We start from the raw sequence: 23,557 nt of genomic DNA, 5'->3' as shown, positions 1-23,557 counted from the left end.
AGTAGAGAGAGGATGTAAGCAAATGAGTGTTTTTTTTTGTTTTTGTTTTTTTGTCTGCTCCTGGCACTACTTTGCTAAAGTGGGAAACAGTAAAGTAAGAAAAAAGAGAAAGTTTAGACTCTTTTATTCATAGACTACTATGGTATTATTCAAAATATAAAAACAATCAAACTATATAAATAAGCAACATGAAATAATGGCATCAACAGCCCACCATTACCATAATTCATGAGTTTATATACTTATAACACAAAAAGTCCATAAAAAACCTTGTCCATCCTATCACCCCAGCACTTGTGGCCTCCCTGCCAATGTCATCCCACCGCCAAAACCTATCCCTTGGGGGAATATCAAGGGCTGCTTTAATACTTCTCATCTTAAGAGGTTATCTGTAGATCTAGAAGTCTTCCTTGGGTGACCAGAGATAGGTTTTGGTTATGGGATGACATTGTCAGGAAGACCACAAGCACTGGCAGGCAACTACCTGATAATGTGTTCTGAATGCCTAAGTGCCTAGAAACCTCAAGTGTATCTACATTTACACTTTCTTGCCTTCAGGTAGGAATTCAGATTTTACTTTCCTTAGAAAGATAAGAACCAACTATCTTGAAGCACAGGTGGGAGAAATACAGTGCCCAGAAGCAAAATTCCCAAAATTAAGCAGTAGCCCGGAGGAGTAAAAGAACATCCTTCCCTAAAGATAGCCTGAAGCAAACTGAGGTGGGTTGCTAGTGCTAACGTCATTAGAGACATTAATCTCAGTGACTATATGTATGATGATTTCACCGTGAGAGTGTCATATGCTTGTCCCTGCAATAAATATTAGCTATCAATCGACTTTCAAAATATAAAGGGGTGGACTCTGTAATTTCCCTCAGACACTTCATGTGGTTTCATTCAAACAATTTCAACATACTGAAACATGCAGTGTGTAACAAAGTAAGTGTAAATTTTAACCCTGAATAAATAAAATCTGGGTGGTATAAAGAAAATCAAGTACATACAAATTCAGATCTTATAAAGTCATTTATATAAACAATGATCAGGTGTATGAGCACTCAAATATCTTTTTAAACCATTTACCTTTCAATCAAAGTTCCACACCTTCCTTTGAACAGCCATCTGTAATGCCTAACAATCCTGATTTCACACAAATTAATTCTATGCCACTAATAAGATTCAGTACTTGTTAAATCTCTCTTGTAATCTAAACTACCTTTCCTAAAAATGCTTACCATTTCTGTCTACTTTAATTCGTCATTTCTTTCTCTCATATTCTACTCAGCCACAAGATTTTGCAAACCTTAAAATACTCCATTCCAAGCATGTGACCAGTGGAAGTATCAGGTTTTATTATTTGGTTAAGAAAGTAATTTCTTTTCCCTAGAACAGCTGCCCTTGGCTGTTTACAGAAACACTTCATTTAGGAGGAATTTCTCATAGAGGCCTACCTTTTATCAGATATGATTTCTCTCTGGCTATTTCTACAGCGCAATTCTATTTACTTATCTGTTAAATACTTTTAAACTTGATGAGATCCATCTATCTCAGTGGTTTCCTATTTACTTTTCTTCTGACTATTTCTTCCCCTTACTTCACTTAGTTAATTTACACCATAATTTTTGTTCATAATTTGTTATTACTTTATGCAAAGGAGTGGCAACTGGTTTACTGAAATGCAAGCTTTTAAAATCATGTATCATATGTCAATATTCTGTTGCAGAGCCTTCAACATTTAAAGGTGTGCTATTGGCTGGGAAAGATTCTACATGCAGAAGAATACTCTGAACACAGAAAAAGTATATACATATATTGGTTATGATTAAAATAATCCTTACCATCTGGATGATCAAGGAAGGTTATGCAGTTTTTTAGTACAGGAGGGATAGGGTCTTGATCATTTGCATCCTTGATGTACTGTAGAGATACACCAAACTGCTGTGTGGGAAGAGGCTTGTTTGAACCTGCTCCAGGAGTTTTGGGAAGGCTTTTCAGTTTTGCTAGGAGCTGCTGGTCATGCCTGTGGGGATCAGTGGATTGTAATTTGGGCATTCTATTCTAAGTTATTTCCTTAAAACCTAGCAATCTCAATCACTAACTAATTCCACAATTCTAAATGTACACTTATTTATTTCAAAATTAAAATTCTAATGGATACAAAATATCACTGACTGGTATGGCTATACCTTTCAACTTCTAAACTACTATACTTACTGTTGGACACGTTGAGGAATGGGTAACTGGCTGAGGTGAAGGTGTTGTTGCAGTTCGTGTAAGTAGTTAACGTACATCACCTTTCGTCCAAACTTGGCACTGAGGAGAAGGTTTCACATAAAAATAAACTGTACCTATTACAATTTTAATAACTTGCTTAAGTGAAATCAATTTTTATCAAAAAGATGAACAGGCAGAAATTCATCTTGAACAACAGGGTAGCTTCTTATTCCCCCTTAGATTTTCATTTTCATTCATCTTTCTCCCATTTGCTCTCCACTTACTTTTATGTATCAACATTTTTACTTTTTTTGCTTAGGCCTTTACATTCCATTTCATTTGTTCCCTACTTTCAGTAAGGTTCAGCTTCTTTTTCCAAAAAGTCTCTATTATTTCTCAAACAATTCTCTTTTACCTCTCATTCCATCATGTTGTTTCTCTTTTTCAACAACCTATTTTACATTGCCAAACACTTGCATGGCAACCTTTATTAAAGCACTCTTTAAGTACCACCACGCCACTACAACCATAATATGTGTTGCTTCTTCAATATCTCGTAACTTCTCAATTAACCTTTTTATTTTTATCTTCCTTACTTTTTCATTCACAATACTCATTCAGAACAATCTAAATCACATGGCTCTCCTAAGTTTGTCATTCTGTGATCTGACACTTTCCCAATTAACTGTCTATGAACGTCACATCATGTACACATTGCATACACTACCCATCATTTTTTCACTTCCTCTAAAATTCGTAAGTGTTCTTCCTTTTCCCTTTCATTAAACTTACAATATTTCAATTAAGGACTGGCCTTGATGTGGACTTTGGTTCCATTCAGGAACCTACAATGTAAAAAAAAAAATTCTATTTAACCAGAGCCATGTCAATCATATTCTCATGTACCATACATCATCTGTACTTATATCGTGTGTACTGATTAGAACCCTTGAGTTAGAAGATTTCAGGTAATCATACCCATTTGCCCTTCCACCACTGTTTTCTTCTAAGACCTCATCCTTATATACTACCACTCCTACTTTATTTCCTACCCATCCCTTAATATTATCGGTTATAAAAAAAGGACTGAACCAGGGCATGTGAAATGTCTGGGGTAAACAATGGAATGGTCTGTGGGGCTTGGATGTGGATAGGGAGCTGTGGTTTCAATGCATTACACATGACAGCTAGAGATTGAGTGTAAATGAATGTGGCCTTTTTTGTCTGTTATGCCGGCACTACCTTGCTGACATGGGGGGTGGCAATGCTGTTTCCTGTGGGGCAGGATGGCACCAGAAATGGATGAAGGCAAGCAAGTATGAATATGTACATGTGTATCTATGTATATGTGGATGTGTTGATATGAATATGTATGTACATGTATGTATATGACTGAATGGGTCTTTCTTCGTCTGTTTCCTGGCACCACCTCGCTGATGCAGGAAATGGCAATGAAGTTGGAAATTTTTTTTCTTAAAAACCTCTCCTAAATCATTAACTGAAATAAATGACCTCTCCTCAATCATTAACTGAAATAAATGCAACTAAAACAATCTTCTCAAACAAAACATACTTAAATTTCATATTTAATACTTTTAATATTACCTTACCTTCCTACCCCAGGATCCCTTCTATGAAACAGAGGAGCAGATGCTAAGGGACTTCAGCATGTGCATTGTACCATGGGCATGAAAGGTATTGTGATATATTTAACTGATGTTTGCGATGCTGGACAGGTAAATGGTTTCCAGAATGCCCATTAGAAAGTGAGGCTCTACATGTCTGGAGATTGCAGTTTCATATGGGTGTATGTGCAGTGAAGCAGAGTTAAGATTCGATTGGGGAAGGAAGCTGCTTAGTATTTGACAATTCATTAAAGTAGGAGTATATTCTGTCACTCTCGTTTACTGAAGAAGGGGGATCTGCAAGTATAAGCTGCTGAAGTGTGTGTGTGTGTGTGTGTGTGTGTGTGTGTGTGTGTGTGTGTGTGTGTGTGTGTGTGTGTGGGGGGGGGGGGGGGGGGGGGGGGGAGCCTTTCATTTATGCTCAGGGGGTTAGTGGTTGGTTATGTAATATGGATGGGAAGGATTGAGTACCAAACATGCTAAGGTTTGATTGTACTGTACTGGAAACACTTTTATTTCGTTGTGCAGCTACTGATGATTGGTAATTGTTCTGAGTATTCTGTTCTGTTTCTCTCAGGATGGTCAGGCAGGTGAAGCACAGTATAAGGTGGAGCAGTTGATGTGTTTGCAGAGGATACTGAATTTTTTTCTTTTTTGGACCTAGTGCAGATAAATGTTCTTGTAGACTTAAGTTTGTTATGACCTTTGCATTGATGTTTGAGGTGCAGAGAGTGTGTCAAGTGTGTCATACATGCTACCTAAAACTATGGAGTTTTGTTGAGTACGAGCAGTTAATCATTCAAGGTTACAGAAGGTGAGGGTTGGATTTGTGTCTGTGAGGGGTTAAGAAGATGGTTGTGGATTTCTGTGGGGATGCAGACATTCTATTTTGAATGAGCCAATGCTCTGGTTGCATGATGCAGTGCTGCTGCTTGATCATTTATGTTTGTAACAATCTGCTTTTTCAAAGTACCTATCTTTCACCAAAATATCCTCAACATCCTTTGTTTAGCCATAAGCACTGTCTATCAAGAATAATTTAGCAAAATAAATCTATCAAAATTCCTCCTCTTAAAATTGTCAGTATCTTCCAATCACTTTAAATCTTAACTTTCTTTTTACTTCACATTTCATTCACCTGCAGGCTTGCTACTGGTACTGAAGGCCTTATGCACCTTTTTTGAAATATGATGTAAAGATATGGGATCCCATAACCAAACCCCATAGGCAGGCAAATACCTTATTCCCTGGGGCAAACTATGGGATCCCATAACCAAACCCCATAGGCAGGCAAATACCTTATTCCCTGGGGCAAACTATGGGATCCCATAACCAAACCCCATAGGCAGGCAAATACCTTATTCCCTGGGGCAAACTTGCTATATCTGTCTCTTTTCAAAGATGGTAAATAGGAGGAGAAAATTATGTTCATTTTAACAAGTCTGTGATACTGTTAATAAAAATGTATGAAGTATGTAAGAGGTGAACAAATATTAAAGAAATGATTGAGATGATAGTTTATGTGAGCATTAGTACAATATGATTTACGGTCAGGAGAGAACAGAACAAGCATAGAGGAAAGGAAGACATTGCTATGTTGAAAGGTTCAGCAATGCCCCTGAAAAATGGGAAAGCTGGGGTACATATGGGTTGGTGAGTAAAATCAAGAATAGAAGTGTAGGTGCTGTTGAATGGATCTGAAAAGTGCATGTAGCACCATGGAAAGCAACCAAAGGTTTTGTCCCAATGACTGGATAAGAGGTAGAGATTTTATGAGGCTGCATTAAATAATTCTAGTCTGGTAATGATGTTGTCTGCATTATCTGTCATCTATAAACAACTGGCTTCTGTGCTCTGAAGTTAGTATTCATTGTTTTGAGATTTTAAGAAAACTTGTATCAGACAACAAGCAAATTTCATTTACTGGGGTTGTGGCCTCTAAAGTTTCTGAAATAGCATACTAAAATTATCAATTTTCAAGGGTTACAACAACCAAAGGATGAAATATATCATATGACTTTGACAGTGTGGAGGTGAATGGTGACAGTTATAAGGATTTCAGTGCTACTAATGGGAAACAAGTTTTTAAACAAGCACAAAAGTAAGATAATAAATCATATTCTTCATAACTGATAGTAAAAGTGTAAGGAGATAATTTATGACTTAAATAACCTTACTAACTGACTTGCTGATGTGATATCATACTTCGGCAGATAAATCCTTTGGTTTCATTTCACAATAGTGTGTTACAATGGAGCAGTACAGTTTGTTTTAAGAATTATGGAAAAATCAAGTTTTCAAAGCCAAGCTGTGCAGGAAGATTCTGACCAATGTTAAAAGGTTTAGTAAACCCCTTGTAGGTAAAGATGAAGTTAGATTTAAAAGAGAAGAGGGTTTGCATACCAAATCTTTTTTAATTTTCTGAAAGTAAAGAAAGTTCAAGTAAAATATAAATATACAGCATTTCTGGATTTAGAAAAAGGCTCTCTAAAGTGTGCATTGTTGTTCATTGCTTTTATAATGTAACTGGTACAAGTTTGAATGTAAACACTGTATAAGAGTCATTTGAATTAAAACTGGAGAATGTATCATGGGTGCGTAAAGTTACCAAAGTTACAAAAGTAAGATAATAAATCATATTCTTCATAACTGATAGTAAAAGTGTAAGGAGATAATTTATAACTTAAATAACCTTACTAACTGACTTGCTGATGTGATATCATACTTCGGCAGATAAATCCTTTGGTTTCATTTTACAATAGTGTGTTACAATGGAGCAGTACAGTTTGTTTTAAGAATTATGGAAAAATCAAGTTTTCAAAGCCAAGCTGTGCAGGAAGATTCTGACCAATGTTAAAAGGTTTAGTAAACCCCTTGTAGGTAAAGATGAAGTTAGATTTAAAAGAGAAGAGGGTTTGCATACCAAATCTTTTTTAATTTTCTGAAAGTAAAGAAAGTTCAAGTAAAATATAAATATACAGCATTTCTGGATTTAGAAAAAGGCTCTCTAAAGTGTGCATTGTTGTTCATTGCTTTTATAATGTAACTGGTACAAGTTTGAATGTAAACACTGTATAAGAGTCATTTGAATTAAAACTGGAGAATGTATCATGGGTGCGTAAAGTTACCACAGTTGTTTAATGTTTTATGGGTGGAGTATTACATGAGATGAGGGTTAGGTGGGGTGCTGAACCAAGATGGAAAACAAATTGAAAGTTATACATTCGTTGCATGCAGATAATACTGTTCTGTTAGCTGAATATAAAGAGGGGATGGACAGAATAGTTAGTTATTCCTATGATGTGGATAGACTGAGAATGATGAATATTGATGTAGGTAAGAGCAAGATAAAATACTTGTTTCTGAAAGACATGGGATGTTACAATGCATTATACACTTGAATTGGGAAAAATTATAACTTGTAAATGGACTTGGGATCGATTATGAGCAAAGATATTTATAGGAAGGCTGAAACAGAGAACTGAAGGTACATTGAAGATATGGTTAATGCAGACAGCATATGGAAATCTAATAAGTTGTACAATAGAGAAAGTTCCAGAGATGGGGCCCCACAATTATAAAACTCCCTCCCCATAAAGTATAAACTGCTTTACTTGCAAGGCCTTATTTTTCCAATATCCAGGGGGTTACAAACAAGTTAAAGAATTATATTTTCCCTACATGATTCACACTGTTCATCTGTTGCTGAAACTGTCATGACTGCAAAAGATTTCAACAGCAAGATCTCAATATTCAAGTTACTAACAATGGCTCACTTAACTTTGCTGTAACCCTGATCTCTGATGTATTAAATTGTCATTCTGTCAAAAGGTACAACTAAATCACTAAAATGTTAACAACAAATTATATGAATATATATCCAATTTTTCTGAAACCCTAAGTATGAGTAACAACGAAGAAAAAGAGACAATAAAAAACTAGCATGTCCTATGAAAGCAAAGTAATATTAAATCTAACAGAGAAAACAATATCATATGAAATTTACACCATTCTTTCAAACAGTAAATAGCCTTGTATGTGGGAAGACCCCCGTGTATCAGACTATCAAATCTATAGTATTCCTAAACATTAAAACTTAATGCCATACAGTGCCAATAACTGACATTACAAAACTAATTTCCAAAACAATTTCTGTATTACCTGATGGCAGGTTTGAAGATATTGTACACAACCCTGATAAAATTAGTGGGATGGACAAGATACAGGGCCTTCAGATTCTTCTTGTACTTGCGATCCAATGCCTTGTATGCTGACCACAACCATGACACTGGAGGCTTGTTCTTGCTGTTGAGGCCATAGTGGAAATACACCAAAGAGTAGTCCTGTTCAACATACTGGTCTAGTGTAAACATCAGGTACCTACAAAATATAAATCTTATATCAATTGTAATCAATGTATTTGAGTTCTATAATACTGTCCAATATGCATATTTTCACATAATTTAGTGTTCTCACGAAGTGGAACAACCTGGGAAGTAAAGCAACTGGAAAGGCATAAAAAATTCTTCTGTTAAGCATATTAGATTATCTCCACACAAATATCAAAACTAGAAAGGTGGATGTTTAATGCTCAACATGCACTAAACAACTACGTTCCCAAACCAGTCTTATCTCAAACTACACTCCGTCAGACAAATGCCCACCTGAAACTACAATCTCCAGACATGTGCATGTTCTCATCTACATTTTGGACACTACCAATCTGTCCAACTTTGAAAACACCAATTCAACAAATCACAAAATCCCTCATGCTATACAGAAGATACAGAACACTTATTCTTTAACTGTCCTAAACTCACCCCATGCACACACACACACAAATATCATCACACTTCTTGACATGTGGTCCCACCTAGTGAGCATGGTAAGCTCCTGAATAACACAAAAGCCTCATAAAAGGAGAATGTAAAAGGATATAGGATATAGGGTGTTTTGGTCAAGGTGGTGTGCAAAGTGAGAGGGTTAGAGAAAATGATTTGGTAAACAGAAAAGAGGTAGTAAAAGCTTTGCGGAAGATGAAAGCCGGCAAGGCAGCAGATTTGGATGGTATTGCAGTGGAATCTATTAAAAAAGGGGGTGACTGTATTGTTGACTGGTTGGTAAGGTTATTTAATGTATGTATGACTCATGGTGAGGTGCCTGAGGATTGGCGGAATGCGTGCATACTGCCATTGTACAAAGGCAAAGGGGATAAGAGTGAGTGCTCAAATTACAGAGGTATAAGTTTGTTGAGTATTCCTGGGAAATTTTATGGGAGGGTATTGATTGAGAGGGTGAATGCATGTACAGAGCATCAGATTGGGGAAGAGCAGTGTGGTTTCAGAAGTGGTAGAGGATGTGTGGATCAGGTGTTTGCTCTGAAGCATGTATGTGAGAAATACTTAGAAAAACAAATGGATTTGTATGTAGCATTTATGGATCTGGAGAAGGCATATGATAGAGATGCTCTGTGGAAGGTATTAAGAATATATGGTGTGGGAGGCAAGTTGTTAGAAGCAGTGAAAAGTTTTTATCGAAGATGTAAGGCATGTGTACGTGTAGGAAGAGAGGAAAGTGATTGGTTCTCAGTGAATGTAGGTTTGCGGCGGGGGTGTGTGATGTCTCCATAGTTGTTTAATTTGTTTATGGATGGAGTTGTTAGGGAGGTGAATGCAAGAGTTTTGGAAAGAGGGGCAAGTATGAAGTCTGTTGTGGATGAGAGAGCTTGGGAAGTGAGTCAGTTGTTGTTCGCTGATGATACAGCACTGGTGGCTGATTCATGTGAGAAACTGCAGAAGCTGGTGACTGAGTTTGGTAAAGTGTGTGAAAGAAGAAAGTTAAGAGTAAATGTGAATAAGAGCAAGGTTATTAGGTACAGTAGGGTTGAGGGTCAAGTCAATTGGGAGGTAAGTTTGAATGCAGAAAAACTGGAGGAAGTAAAGTGTTTTAGATATCTGGGAGTGGATCTGGCAGCGGATGGAACCATGGAAGCGGAAGTGAATCATAGGGTGGGGGAGGGGGCGAAAATCCTGGGAGCCTTGAAGAATGTGTGGAAGTCGAGAACATTATCTCGGAAAGCAAAAATGGGTATGTTTGAAGGAATAGTGGTTCCAACAATGTTGTATGGTTGCGAGGCGTGGGCTATGGATAGAGTTGTGCGCAGGAGGGTGGATGTGCTGGAAATGAGATGTTTGAGGACAATGTGTGGTGTGAGGTGGTTTGATCGAGTAAGTAATGTAAGGGTAAGAGAGATGTGTGGAAATAAAAAAAGCGTGGTTGAGAGAGCAGAAGAGGGTGTTTTGAAATGATTTGGGCACATGGAGAGAATGAGTGAGGAAAGATTGACCAAGAGGATATATGTGTTGGAGGTGGAGGGAACGAGGAGAAGTGGGAGACCAAATTGGAGGTGGAAAGATGGAGTGAAAAAGATTTTGTGTGATCGGGGCCTGAACATGCAGGAGGGTGAAAGGCGGGCAAGGAATAGAGTGAATTGGATCAATGTGGTATACCGGGGTTGACGTGCTGTCAGTGGATTGAATCAGGGCATATGAAGCCTCTGGGATAAACCATGGAAAATTGTGTGGGGCCTGGATGTGGAAAGGGAGCTGTGGTTTCGGGCATTATTGCATGACAGCTAGAGACTGAGTGTGAACGAATGGGGCCTTTGTTGTCTTTTCCTAGCGCTACCTCGCACACATGAGGGGGGAGGGGGATGGTATTCCATGTGTGGCGAGGTGGCGACGGGAATGAATAAAGGCAGACAGTGTGAATTATGTGCATGGGTATATATGTATGTGTCTGTGTGTGTATATATATGTGTACATTGAGATGTATAGGTATGTATATTTGTGTGTGTGGACGTGTATGTATATACATGTGTATGGGGGTGGTTTGAGCCATTTCTTTTGTCTGCTTCCTTGCGCTACCTCGCAAACGCGGGAGACAGCGACAAAAAATATATATATATATATATATATATATATATATATATATATATATATATATATATATATATATATATATATATATATATATATATTTTTTTTTTTTTTTTTTTTTTCCAAAAGAAGGAACAGAGAATTCGCCCAGGTGAGGGTATTCCCTCAAAGGCCCAGTCCTCTGTTCTTAACGCAACCTCGCTAATGCGGGAAATGGCGAATAGTTTGAAAGAAAGAAAGAAAAATATATATATATATATCCTCCCCCTTTTTTTTCCCCAAAAAGAAGGAACAGAGAAGGGAGCCAGGTGAGGATATTCGCTCAAAGGCCCAGTCCTCTGTTCTTAACGCTACCTCGCTAATGCGGGAAATGGCGAATAGTATAAAATATATATATATATATATATATATATATATATATATATATATATATATATATATATATATATTATCTCGGAAAGCAAAAATGGGTATGTTTGAAGGAATAGTGGTTCCAACAATGTTGTATGGTTGCGAGGCGTGGGCTATGGATAGAGTTGTGCGCAGGAGGATGGATGTGCTGGAAATGAGATGTTTGAGGACAATGTGTGGTGTGAGGTGGTTTGATTGAGTGAGTAACGTAAGGGTAAGAGAGATGTGTGGAAATAAAAAGAGCATGGTTGAGAGAGCAGAAGAGGGTGTTTTGAAGTGGTTTGGGCACATGGAGAGAATGAGTGAGGAAAGATTGACCAAGAGGATATATGTGTCGGAGGTGGAGGGAACAAGGAGAAGAGGGAGACCAAATTGGAGGTGGAAAGATGGAGTGAAAAAGATTTTGTGTGATCGGGGCCTGAACATGCAGGAGGGTGAAAGGAGGGCAAGGAATAGAGTGAATTGGAGCGATGTGGTATACCGGGGTTGACGTGCTGTCAGTGGATTGAATCAAGGCATGTGAAGCGTCTGGGGTAAACCATGGAAAGCTGTGTAGGTATGTATATTTGCGTGTGTGGACGTATGTATATACATGTGTATGGGGGGGAGTTGGGCCATTTCTTTCTTCTGTTTCCTTGCGCTACCTCGCAAACGCGGGAGACAGCGACAAAGTATAATAAAATAATATAAAAATATATATATATATCCCTGGGGATAGGGGATTAAGAATACTTCCCACGTATTCCCTGCGTGTCGTAGAAGGCGACTAAAAGGGGAGGGAGCGGGGGCTGGAAATCCTCCCCTCTCGTTTTTTTTTTTTTTTTTTTTTTTTTTTTTTTCTAAAGAAGGAACAGAGAATTGGGCCAGGTGAGGGTATTCCCTCAAAGGCCCAGTCCTCTGTTCTTAATGCTACCTCGCTAATGCGGGAAATGGCGAATAGTTTAAAAGAAAGAAGAAAATATATATATATATATATATATATATATATATATATATATATATATATATATCCCTGGGGACAGTGGAGAAAGAATACTTCCCACGTATTCCCTGCGTGTCGTAAAAGGCGATTATAAGGGGAGGGAATGGGAGGCTGGAAATCCTCCCCTCTCACTTTTTTTTTTTTTTTTTTTTTTTACTTTTCCAAAAGAGGGAACAGAGAAGGGGCCCAGGTGAGGATATTCCCTCAAGGGCCCAGTCCTCTGTTCTCAACGCTACCTCGCTAATGCAGGAAATGGCGAATAGTATGAAAAAGAAAGAAATATATATATATATATATATTTTTTTTTTTATTTTGCTTTGTCGCTGTCTCCCGCGTTAGCGAGGTAGCGCAAGGAAATAGATGGCCCAACCCACCCACATACACGTGTATACATACACATCCACACACGCACATATACATACCTATACATTTCAACATATATTTTTTTATTTATTTTTTATTTTTCTTTGTCGCTGTCTCCCGCGTTTGCGAGGTAGTGCAAGGAAACAGATGAAAGAAATGGCCCAACCCACCCCCATACACATGTATATACATACACGTCCACACACGCAAATATACATACCTATACATCTCAATGTACACATATATATACACACACAGACACATACATATATACCCATGCACACAATTCACACTGTCTGCCTTTCTTCATTCCCATCGCCACCTTGCCACACATGGAATACCATCCCCCTCCCCCCTCATGTGTGCGAGGTAGCGCTAGGAAAAGACAACAAAGGCCCCATTCGTTCACACTCAGTCTCTAGCTGTCATGCAATAATGCCCGAAACCACAGCTCCCTTTCCACATCCAGACCCCACACAACTTTCCATGGTTTATCCCAGACGCTTCACATGCCCTGATTCAATCCACTGACAGCACGTCAACCCCGGTATACCACATCGATCCAATTCACTCTATTCCTTGCCCGCCTTTCACCCTCCTGCATGTTCAGGCCCCAATCACTCAAAATCTTTTTCACTCCATCTTTCCACCTCCAATTTGGTCTCCCACTTCTCCTCGTTCCCTCCACCTCCGACACATATATCCTCTTGGTCAATCTTTCCTCACTCATTCTCTCCATGTGCCCAAACCATTTCAAAACACCCTCTTCTGCTCTCTCAACCACGCTCTTTTTATTTCCACACATCTCTCTTACCCTTACATTACTTACTCGATCAAACCACCTCACACCACACATTGTCCTCAAACATCTCATTTCCAGCACATCCACCCTCCTGCGCACAACTTTATCCATAGCCCACGCCTCGCAACCATACAACATTGTTGAAACCACTATTCCTTCAAACATACCCATTTTTGCTTTCCGAGAATGTTCTCGACTTCCACACATTCTTCAAGGAATAGAGTGAATTGGAACGATGTGGTATACCTGCGTCGACGTGCTGTCAATGGATTGAACCAGGGCATGTGAAGCGTCTGGGGTAAACCATGGAAAGTTCTGTGGGGCCTGGATGTGGAAAAGAAGCTGTGGTTTCAGTGTATTATTACATGACAGCTAGAGACTGAGTGTGAACGAACATGGCCTTTGTTGTCTTTTCTTAGCGCTACCTCGCGCACATGAGGGGGGAGGGGGTTGTTATTTCATGTGTGGCGGGGTGGCGATTGGAATAAATAAAGGCAGACAGTATGAATTATGTACATGGGTATATATGTATATGTCTGTGTGTGTATATATATGTATACGTTGAGATGTACAGGTATGTATATTTGCGTGTGTGGACGTGTATGTATATACATGTGCATGTGGATGGGTTGGGCCTATCTTTCGTCTGTTTCCTTGTGCTACCTCGCTGACTCGGGAGACAGCGACAAAGCAAAATAAATAAATAAATAAATATATATATATATATATATAGATATACTACTTATTTCCAGCTCCAGGAATCATTTCTATATGAGGCTCCAGCAGCACCCATGAAGCCGGCCATATCCGCCAGTCAGGACCATACATCATACAGTGTAGTAATGTTCTGCATGTGTCTCTGCAGAGACTGCAGGGCAACTGAGGAGTGAGTAAGTGCTGTGTCTTAGTGGTGGTAGTAGCATCTTGGGCATGAAAGGACTTGAGATATGCTGAAATGTTCATAGTGGTGTCTGGATGGGTGATGTCCAGAACATAAACAGGAAAGTGCGACATATCTTTCCTGGGGAGTATGGCTACTGATGGGGTGTATGTCTGATAGGTTAGAGTTTAAGACTGAATTAGGAGGGCATTTCTCAGGAGCATGTCAAGTCATTTCAGTATGTATATGTTCTGAAAGTGTTATATTTGTTGTTGGTGGGGGGGATCAGTGAAAAGAGGTTGCTGAAGTTTGAGGCAAGGGTAGGCTTGTCATTTCTACTTTGGGTTTGGTGGTTATTTAGTCTGGAGTTGTTCACTGATCTCCGGTGAAGGTTTGTCTGAAGTGCTTTCTTCACTTGTTGGAGAAGTTTGGTTTGTATTTCTTTCCCTACCTCAGTGGTAAGTTTTTCTTGCTGGCTTGGTTGGAGATGTTGATGAAGTGTGAGACTGCATGATTTAGGGATGGGAAATCACTTAAGTGTGAGACTGCATGATTTAGGGATGGGAAATCACTTATGATGAGATTTTGGAGCTTTGTTTTCATGTGCTGTGTGATGGCTGGCCAATCTGCTTTTCTGTTGTTTAAGTCTTTTTGATGGTTGTGTGCATTGGGTGGGCCAGGTGGTGTTATCAGGATGGGTAGGTAATTAGAGGACAGCTTGTGTAGCATACACCTGGTTATCAGTGTGTGTAGGGCTAATGCGCTGAAGGTTATGTCTGGCGAGGTTGTATGAAGGAGGTGGGGGGTTGGGGGTCTGGGTGACTGGTTGCATAGAGTGAGGATATTAAGAAGTTGCAAGTGGTTTATGAATAGTCCATTACAGGGATCTTGGGGGTGAGTGCTGAGCCATATGGGATGGTGGGCAATGAAATCATCATAGAGATAGGTTAGGTATGCTGGTCAAGTTTTGCAGTTAGGTAGTATATTCGTACAACTCTACTTCATCATCCCATCACTCACTATCTTTCTCACCTGCCCACCACCCACCTTCCACATGCCAAACACACTTCTCTTGCACATGCCAACACTGTTTCTCTAAACATCTCCCGATCTTCACCCACTTCCCATGCTTCATTTACTCTCACCTTTCCATTCTACACCCAACCTCTCCTGGTATTTCTTCAGACATCTCTTTTCCCAGTTCACTTACTTTCACCATCCTCTTCTAACTCATGTTGTTTCCTCTTTTCCAAAGCCCCCACAAATATTCATCCTTGCCTCCACCAGGTAAAGGTCAGACATTCCAGCAGCTGCTTGTACAAGTGTCTCTCTTTTACATGCCTATCAATTAGTATATAAAGTATATAATTCAATAATGCCCACTTATTTTTCCTACTCACCCATGTACACTGCTGTATATCCCTCTTTTTCACACCAGGTATTCCTAATCAGCAGTTCTTTTTCAGTCCACAAATCTACAGGCTGCTCACCATTCCTATTTACCTCACTGAGTACCCATTGTCCCCCAATTATACCCTCAATTATCAATTAGCTCACAGTTGCATTTAAATCACCAATCATAATACCAAAATCTCTAGCTCTAGCATCAAAACAGCTGACAATCTCACTTGTGTGTGTTGTATGTGATGCCTAGAATGGTCGATGTTTTGTTTAATGGGAGAGACTATCCAATCAAGGTGACTGAAGGGTGAGCTGGATACCTTTCTGTCTGGGTTAAAGAGTGACTAAAGACTTCTGTGGAGCTGCAGACATTCTGTTCTGGGTGAGCCACTGTTTCAACTGTATAATGTAGTGCTGCATGTTTGAAGACACTACTGTGGTGTTAGGGTGTTGTGATGTGATTGTGAGGTCGTCTACATGAGAAAAGCCTTCCAATTTGAGATGTGTAACGTAATTGGAGGTCATGTAGTATGAGACTGAAGAGTGTTGGGAACTCTAATGTATTATTTTAGTGTTTTAGCAGCAGTGCTATAATAGTGAGTGACACTGGCAAACTATGCATTAGCCAACCATTTCTGTCACTGTTGTGGAGGAAGGTGTCAAGTATTTTTTGTGTGAGGTGTCAGGAGCATTGTCAAATGCTTCGTTGATGTTCATGTGCACACACACACACACACACATTTTGCAACCACATTCCTGCCACAGAGGAGCTCAATTCTCCCTGCTTCTATGTGGAGTGCAGCCTTTACCTGGTCCCAGCCACTGTGGCAGGCTATTTACACACATTTTTTCACAATTTAGGATTGATACCCTTGTCATCAACTCCCAGTTACTAATGCAAACCAGTAACATAAACCCTAACTCTGGACCATCAAAGTACATATGCTTACAAAACAAAACACTTATCACTAGGAAGAACTACTTTATCATATGCTACAGCTGCTTTAAATGGTAACAACATTTCTCTCCAAAAATGGACCACAATAATCAGACCTCTAGCATGCAACATACATTGGAATACAAACACCCACACGACCCTTCCAGACCCTTATACCCCTAGCACAAACTCCCAACAAGCAACAGCAATACACAATGACATCCTTCACAAACTATACTACTCTACACAGCCTCATTCCCACACAAAACATTTACAGCTCAAACCAAATGGCATCAAAAGCAAATGTACAGAACCCAACGTACTTGAAAAATACGACATACACTGAGCCCTCATACAAGAAACCTAAACCACCCCTCCCTCTTTTCTGTAACAATGCAAATCTAAGGCAGACAACAAAGAAAAGGACTAAAAATACTAACTCACCATATCCAAATCGCCAACAGAACTCAAAATAAAAGCCAACAAACTGTGACAACCCTCTTAAATTACAGCCCATGGAAAACTAAACAGCACTCAGTAAAACATAATCAACCACCACATGCCTTCCCTTACTATATGCCCTCCCAGATACACTTCCCAACAACACAAGCTGACCAATACACCCAACATCCATGTATGTGCAGACTTTAATGCCAACTATTCTACATGGCTCACCACATACAACTAAGATCCCCAAGGTGAACCACTCATAAACATATTCTTTCAACACCTTCAACTTGTGCAACCAGACTCCCAACCCACCACTTCCTGCAACCAAACTCATCAAAAAATATCCTTTGCACACCAGCACTACAAAAAAAGACCACCTAAAACACACTACGTGAACTCTCCCCAGACCACTTACCCAGTCTGATAACGCTTCACTTAACTAACCCAACCCCACAGAAAATAAACCACAAGCTACCAGAGAAGCATAAAAAAGAGCAAATAAAGAAGTCCAAAGGAGGGCAACAGAGATGGCACCAGAATTAAAAGAGCTAAGTTACAGGGAAAGTCTTTAAATCTGCCTACCTTCAAAAAGAAGAGTAAGAGATGACTTGATCTTAACCTTTAAGATGTTAAAGCAGATCAATGACATGGACAGTGAAAAGTTCTTTGACAGATAAAGCAACCAGAGGACATAACATCAAATGAAATCAAGCAAGAAACTTGTTGAAAAGAAGTACAGAAATACTTTTATAGTATGCACCTGGTGGCTGATTGGACAATAATGACTGAGGACATAGTAGTTAATCCAGACAGCATACATAAGTTGTATGACAGTGAAGAATGTTCAAACGATGGGGCCCTATGAGAGTAAAATTCTCTCCTCATACAGTACAAATAGCAAACAGGTATTACAAAGCAGACTGGGCATCATTCACAAAGTAAACAGGATCTAAGCTCCGAATCTTAATCACAGATAATTTCTTATCTTCACACCACGCCATCTCACTCTATCAGCACCACCTTACTGTTCTGATTGTCTACAATTGTCTAAAACATTTGACAAACCAGAAAAGTTTACATAAGAAATGAAGACATCTTCAGAATGATGCAAAATAGTAACATCATCTCTGTTCAGTCATGAAAAAGTTCTAACAATTAAACAGAAAGTATCATACTCATGGGTTGTCATGCAATATAACAAATAGCACACTTACTTGAGAAACTTTTCATGGTTGAAAACTTTATTACTGGGCAACTTGCATGCAGACACCACAATGACCTTCCTGCCATATGTGTCATCACCAACAATGTCAACAATTCCATGTCTAGCAATATCTGTGAAGTCATTGTCGTCAGTGAAGGTGTGGTGGAGTGCCTGCTCATCCTCCTCCCCAAGAGCACTACCTAGCTCAGCCTCAAAGTTCTCCTCTATTGTACCATCTGACACTGGTGACTCCAAGTAGTCGGGAGCTGCTGGGAGTAGCTCCTGCAGATCTGTGGAATTAAAAACCACCTTCAGCATATAATTACATAATTCTTTTTCATACTAAATAGCTTTTCTCATCCTAGCAAGTTATTACAAAGAACAAACATACAATAGCCCTATTTACACACATTCACCCTCTAGCTGCCACGTAAAATATCATGTACAGTATTATGTACATAAATATATGAGTTAGAAATTTTATGAATTTACTTTCCAATACTGCAATACCTGTAGTATGTCATGATTAAGACATCATCAATATCAATGAATTCTAGACACTCCAAACATCAAAGACATCAGATTACTTATCCAGCAAAACACTGATGAACCATACATATCACATAACATGCACATTTCTTTGACAATGTATTCTGTCTTTCAAGAAAATCATATTTTGAATATACTATGCAGTAGTCATTCCTGTTCAAATCGGTACTCAAAGAGTGTTTTGTATTTAGTAGGAAATCATCCAGCAATAAGTGGCAGTGTTTGTCAAACCTTATATTACTGGCATTTTTAGCTTTTACGATGACTAGGCTGGTCACTGTATTACTAGATCAACTAACAATGGAAGGCAGATATGCTTAGGATGTGAAGGAGAAATGGTTGTGCTATTGCTGTTGGTGATTGTGGTATCTTGTTGCTGCAGCTACTTTCACTACTGTTGGCGGTGATAGAAAAGGAGGGGTTGTATCAATTGAGGATAAATGCACAGATTTTACATGAAAACTGATCAAGAAACAGTGAATAGAAACAGAGCAGATTTGGAAAAGGAGAAGAGAAGAATACATAAAGGGAAGGGGTCAAAGGGGATGATGATGGTATATATCTAGATAGTGAAAATGGAAAAAGAGAAGAAGACATAAAGGGAAGGTGTCAAAGGGGATGATGATGATATATATCTAGTTAGTGAAAACAGTGTAATGATAAGAAACAAGTATGATGAGGTTTTAGACATAATGAAAATGGCAGGCAGGATGAGGTGAAAATCACCATTAGAAGAAGGATATAATGAGACAAGAGAATAGAAACATAAAGGTGATGAAGTTTGGGGGGCCATGAAGAATGACATTTACTAACAAAATGGAAGGCTAATATCAAGAAATTACATGGCAAGATGAGTGAAAGAGTAACCTCATAAGAGCAAACAGCACATGAATGATGTAAATATGGAGGAACACAAATACGCACTCATGACAGACAAAGAACAACAAGCCACTGTAACCACCATATACGACCATCAGACTTGTAGACAAAGAACAACAAGCCACTGTAACCATCATATCAGACCATCAGACTGGAAGAGGAGCCACATTTATGGTCCCTCTCCTGGGGGCCCTGGGATATGCATAAATGTCAGAAGGGCTGCAGTGTTGTGAAACAGGAACATGAGGCTAGTGACCTTCTATGATTATATATTTCTCCGAAGGAGAATCACTGTATTTGCTTATTTTAACATTATTCTTCCCAAGAAAGTTTCAGTGTCATTAGTTCATTCTACAGCCAACTTATTTTTATTCTTATGAGGTCTTCAAAGATTTTAACAAGTCAGAGTTCAAATAACCCTAAAACATCTCACACAGTCTCAGTTAATTACATTGTAACACTGCATACAAATGCCTTTCCATAAACCCCATACAAGGAACAAAATAGCAACTGCAACTGCTCTGCACAGGTCAAAGTTTTTAGCCCATTCATAACTTGACCATATTTCAGCCATTCATGAAATCTGGCACAAATATAACTTTTTACATACCACACACCAAGCTTATATCAACTTGGTTAATTGACCCCCTTTTCAGTTATTCTTCAGGGTTGACATTAATGTCACCACAATGCCATAACTTTCAGCCAATGCTCAAGAACTTTGGTACAAATATGATGGTATGATAGTGAACAAGACAGCAATGGTAGTATACATGATAAGCAATGAGAAATATGAACATGATGGTAAGTAATGTTGTACATAAATGACAGTGAACACATTCAGTGGTACAAAATATCATAAGATGGTAAGTGGATTAAGGTCCAGTGATGATCTCTCATGAGTCTCACCTAAGGTCCCAATCTCAAGGACCTTTCTGAAATGTTTTGCTATGGTCCTCAACATCTCCAAACCATCTGTACTTCCCTTTACGGATTTTCTACTTCTGGTTCTCTAGAGCACTGTTTCCTTTCTAGTTCTGCCAACATGGTAGTCACTGATGGACCAGGATCTCAGATACAATACTTGTACTGTTTATATTGGGATTTCTCATGGTTCTTTCACACTGCACTACCCTCTTTCTCACCATAAATGATTTTTCTTCAACCTCAAAATGTTTTCATCCATACATCGATTATAGTAATCTTCACACTCTTACTCACTTTCCTTCCTGTCGATACTCAAATAGTTTTTTCTCATATTGAACATATCTCTTCTCTTAATTGAGACCTGCGTAAAAATAAAGACTGGGAAAACAATGACCTGGTTTAACTAAACAGTACAAAAATGCAATTTTCATCAATGTATCTTTCTAAAGCTCACTCATTCTCTATCATTAAAGCTCACTCATTCACTATCATATTTCAAAACACTAGAGTACAACTCTGCAGTAACTTCAACATGTTGGACATGACCATATATCTCATTCTGTCCTGGGAATCCCCACATACTGAATATTGTATCAGAACTGGAGGTGTTGTTTAGATGCCATAATTATTTCTTTTTTGGAGCATTATTTCTATAAGGGCATCAATTGTCCCAGTGTGAGGTACTCTCTCACAGTCACAGTGAAATCCAAAGCCTTCTGCATTATCAACTCGGCTGCCATCACCCCTCTTTCACCATCCCTTTCTGTCCACTGGGACGATGATGCCCTTTACCCTATAAGGATATTACTTTGATAACTACTGTCCTGAGCAGTGCGAGTGTGTGTCCAAGTCACTGGCGCTTGAAACCATGGTACATGCCTAGCTGCTGTTACCATAGTTTCTGGGTGACATCTAGCCATCCGATGACTGATCATTATAAAACTACCTCCTTCCCTCGCACAGTGAAGCTGTGGAATTCTCCTCTCACCTTTCATCTTTCCGTCTTCCTGTATCCTTACCACCTAAATTCAAGAGTCAGGTTTGCAAACATCTGAGGAGCTTAAATTAATACCTGTATTCTTTTCTCATACTCTTTCCAGATGGCCATGATTGGCATATGTTTTCGCCTCTGCCACGTAATCCTCTGTAAGAATGGGAGCAAAATTGATCATGATAGTCAGTGATGAAGAGCTCGTGATGGCATGAAAATAAATGAGTCATGGTGGTGTGCCAAGCGAAGATGACTGAGAAGCAGTTGAACAGGATAGTGTGATGATCATGTTGGTCGTAACACTGAACATGAAAGTTTCAGTAAATACAACGATGAACATGATATGAGGTCTATGATGGTGAGTGGTAATAAGTATGGTGACAAGTAACAGTGAACATGGTGGTGAGCCAGTGAACATGAGGATGAACGACAACGAATAAGATGAACTGATGGCGAACATGAATAGTGAATGATGATCATGATGGCACAGTGAACATTATGGTTTGTGAAGGTGAACGTGGTGAATACGATGGTGTTAACTAACGTGCTGCATGACGGTGAACATGCTTGATGGTGAATATGAAGGTGATAACGAACATAAAGATGAGACACTGATCCTGGGGGTGTGATGTGTACATCAAATATTCAAAAGAACCATTTTTTCAGGGAGCTTGAAATGTGACCATTGGAGTTTACCATTTCAGCCCATGATGTTAGGTAAATCGGGAATAAAGTACCCACAGAATACCAATGACAAAGTTGTTACGAATATAATTACATTTGTGAGGTCAGAGGCTACCAATTGATTTCCAACCCAAAACTGATGAATCTCAATACAAAGATATTTTCCACAAACCCCACGTTGTGATTAAAATGAGGAAGACAGGCATTCACTCGCTATTTCTAACCTAATTAGAATAATTTCTATCTATCTCTATCTCAAACACACTGGAAGAAGCAAGACATGTAAACTATGGGCATGGGTCTTGGTAGCGAATGGGAGTCAATGAAATATAGAGGGAGAACTGTCTAGATACGAAGATATCCCGAGCCGGGATCACGCGGGCAACTTCATGATAAAACTCCGTCGACAAAACTTTACTCTCGCCCAAGGCTGGGGACGCAGTAAGTGGGAGGGAGCCTCAGGGAAGGCCGACAGTTAGGCGAGGTTGCTGGGCGAAAGAATGTCCAGGAAAAAAATGAGGAAGACCGGGAGGCAGGCACGATGGAAAGGAGGAAAAGATGCAGGCTCTGAGGATTACGTAACCCCGGTAATACATGACCGAACTGAAGCTAGAACAAGTGAGAAAGGAAGCTTGGACGAATATATGAGGAGGAGTTACAAAAGAAAAAATGTATTGCTACGATTATAGGTGATGCTTGAGTGTGAGGCGAGGTTTGCAACAAGAGAATGGAGGTTACCAAGCTCACGACGCTAAACCACAGAGACAGAGTTATAGGACCACAAATGACTTCTTATTTGACATGGTGGAGCCAGCACCTGGGTAAGGTCAAGCCCATGTCCGATTGTTGCTAGCCGTCTCCCTGGACGAGCTGATACTACAGCTTTACTGAAAGCTCAGCCACACTACGTTACGACACACTGTATGCTTTCCCAGGTGTTACATTAATAATGTATATGTTTCAGACTTGTCAGTTAAATACGAACCTTCCGTTCATGTTACTGACGCCGGTGCAATATTTCCATGTAATTTATCCTGTGATACGTTTAGTAAGGATCGTATATATATATATATATATATATATATATATATATATATATATATATATATATATATATATATATATATATATATCGAAACCAAACGATCTATTGTAAATGCAAATGTACGCGGCAGTAATCCAAGCATTTGGGTCGGGATATCGTCCTCTGCAATAGTCATTCCAGGTCTGGCTTAAGGAGAAAATGGAGACTAATGTGTTGGCTGCAGTTCTAAAACAGACAGTACATGTTTAATGTGCCGTGAACCCCCTGTTTCCCTG

The 23,557-nt window shown here is 39.1% G+C and overlaps 1 protein-coding gene across 1 annotated transcript in view; it reads right to left on the bottom strand.

The window, feature by feature from the left end:
- Positions 1–23,557, bottom strand: part of LOC139750324 (rho GTPase-activating protein 8-like) — a 351,767-nt gene that overhangs the window by 43,438 nt on the left and 284,772 nt on the right. Inside the window, 4 exon segments of the mRNA XM_071665001.1 lie at positions 1,839–2,020; positions 2,215–2,313; positions 8,001–8,219; positions 18,218–18,497. Coding sequence (XP_071521102.1) covers positions 1,839–2,020; positions 2,215–2,313; positions 8,001–8,219; positions 18,218–18,497 — 780 coding nt within the window.

Source organism: Panulirus ornatus, chromosome 9 (genome assembly GCF_036320965.1).
Source record: "Panulirus ornatus isolate Po-2019 chromosome 9, ASM3632096v1, whole genome shotgun sequence".
NCBI lineage: Eukaryota > Metazoa > Arthropoda > Malacostraca > Decapoda > Palinuridae > Panulirus > Panulirus ornatus.
This window is presented reverse-complemented; position numbering and strand designations above follow the sequence as displayed.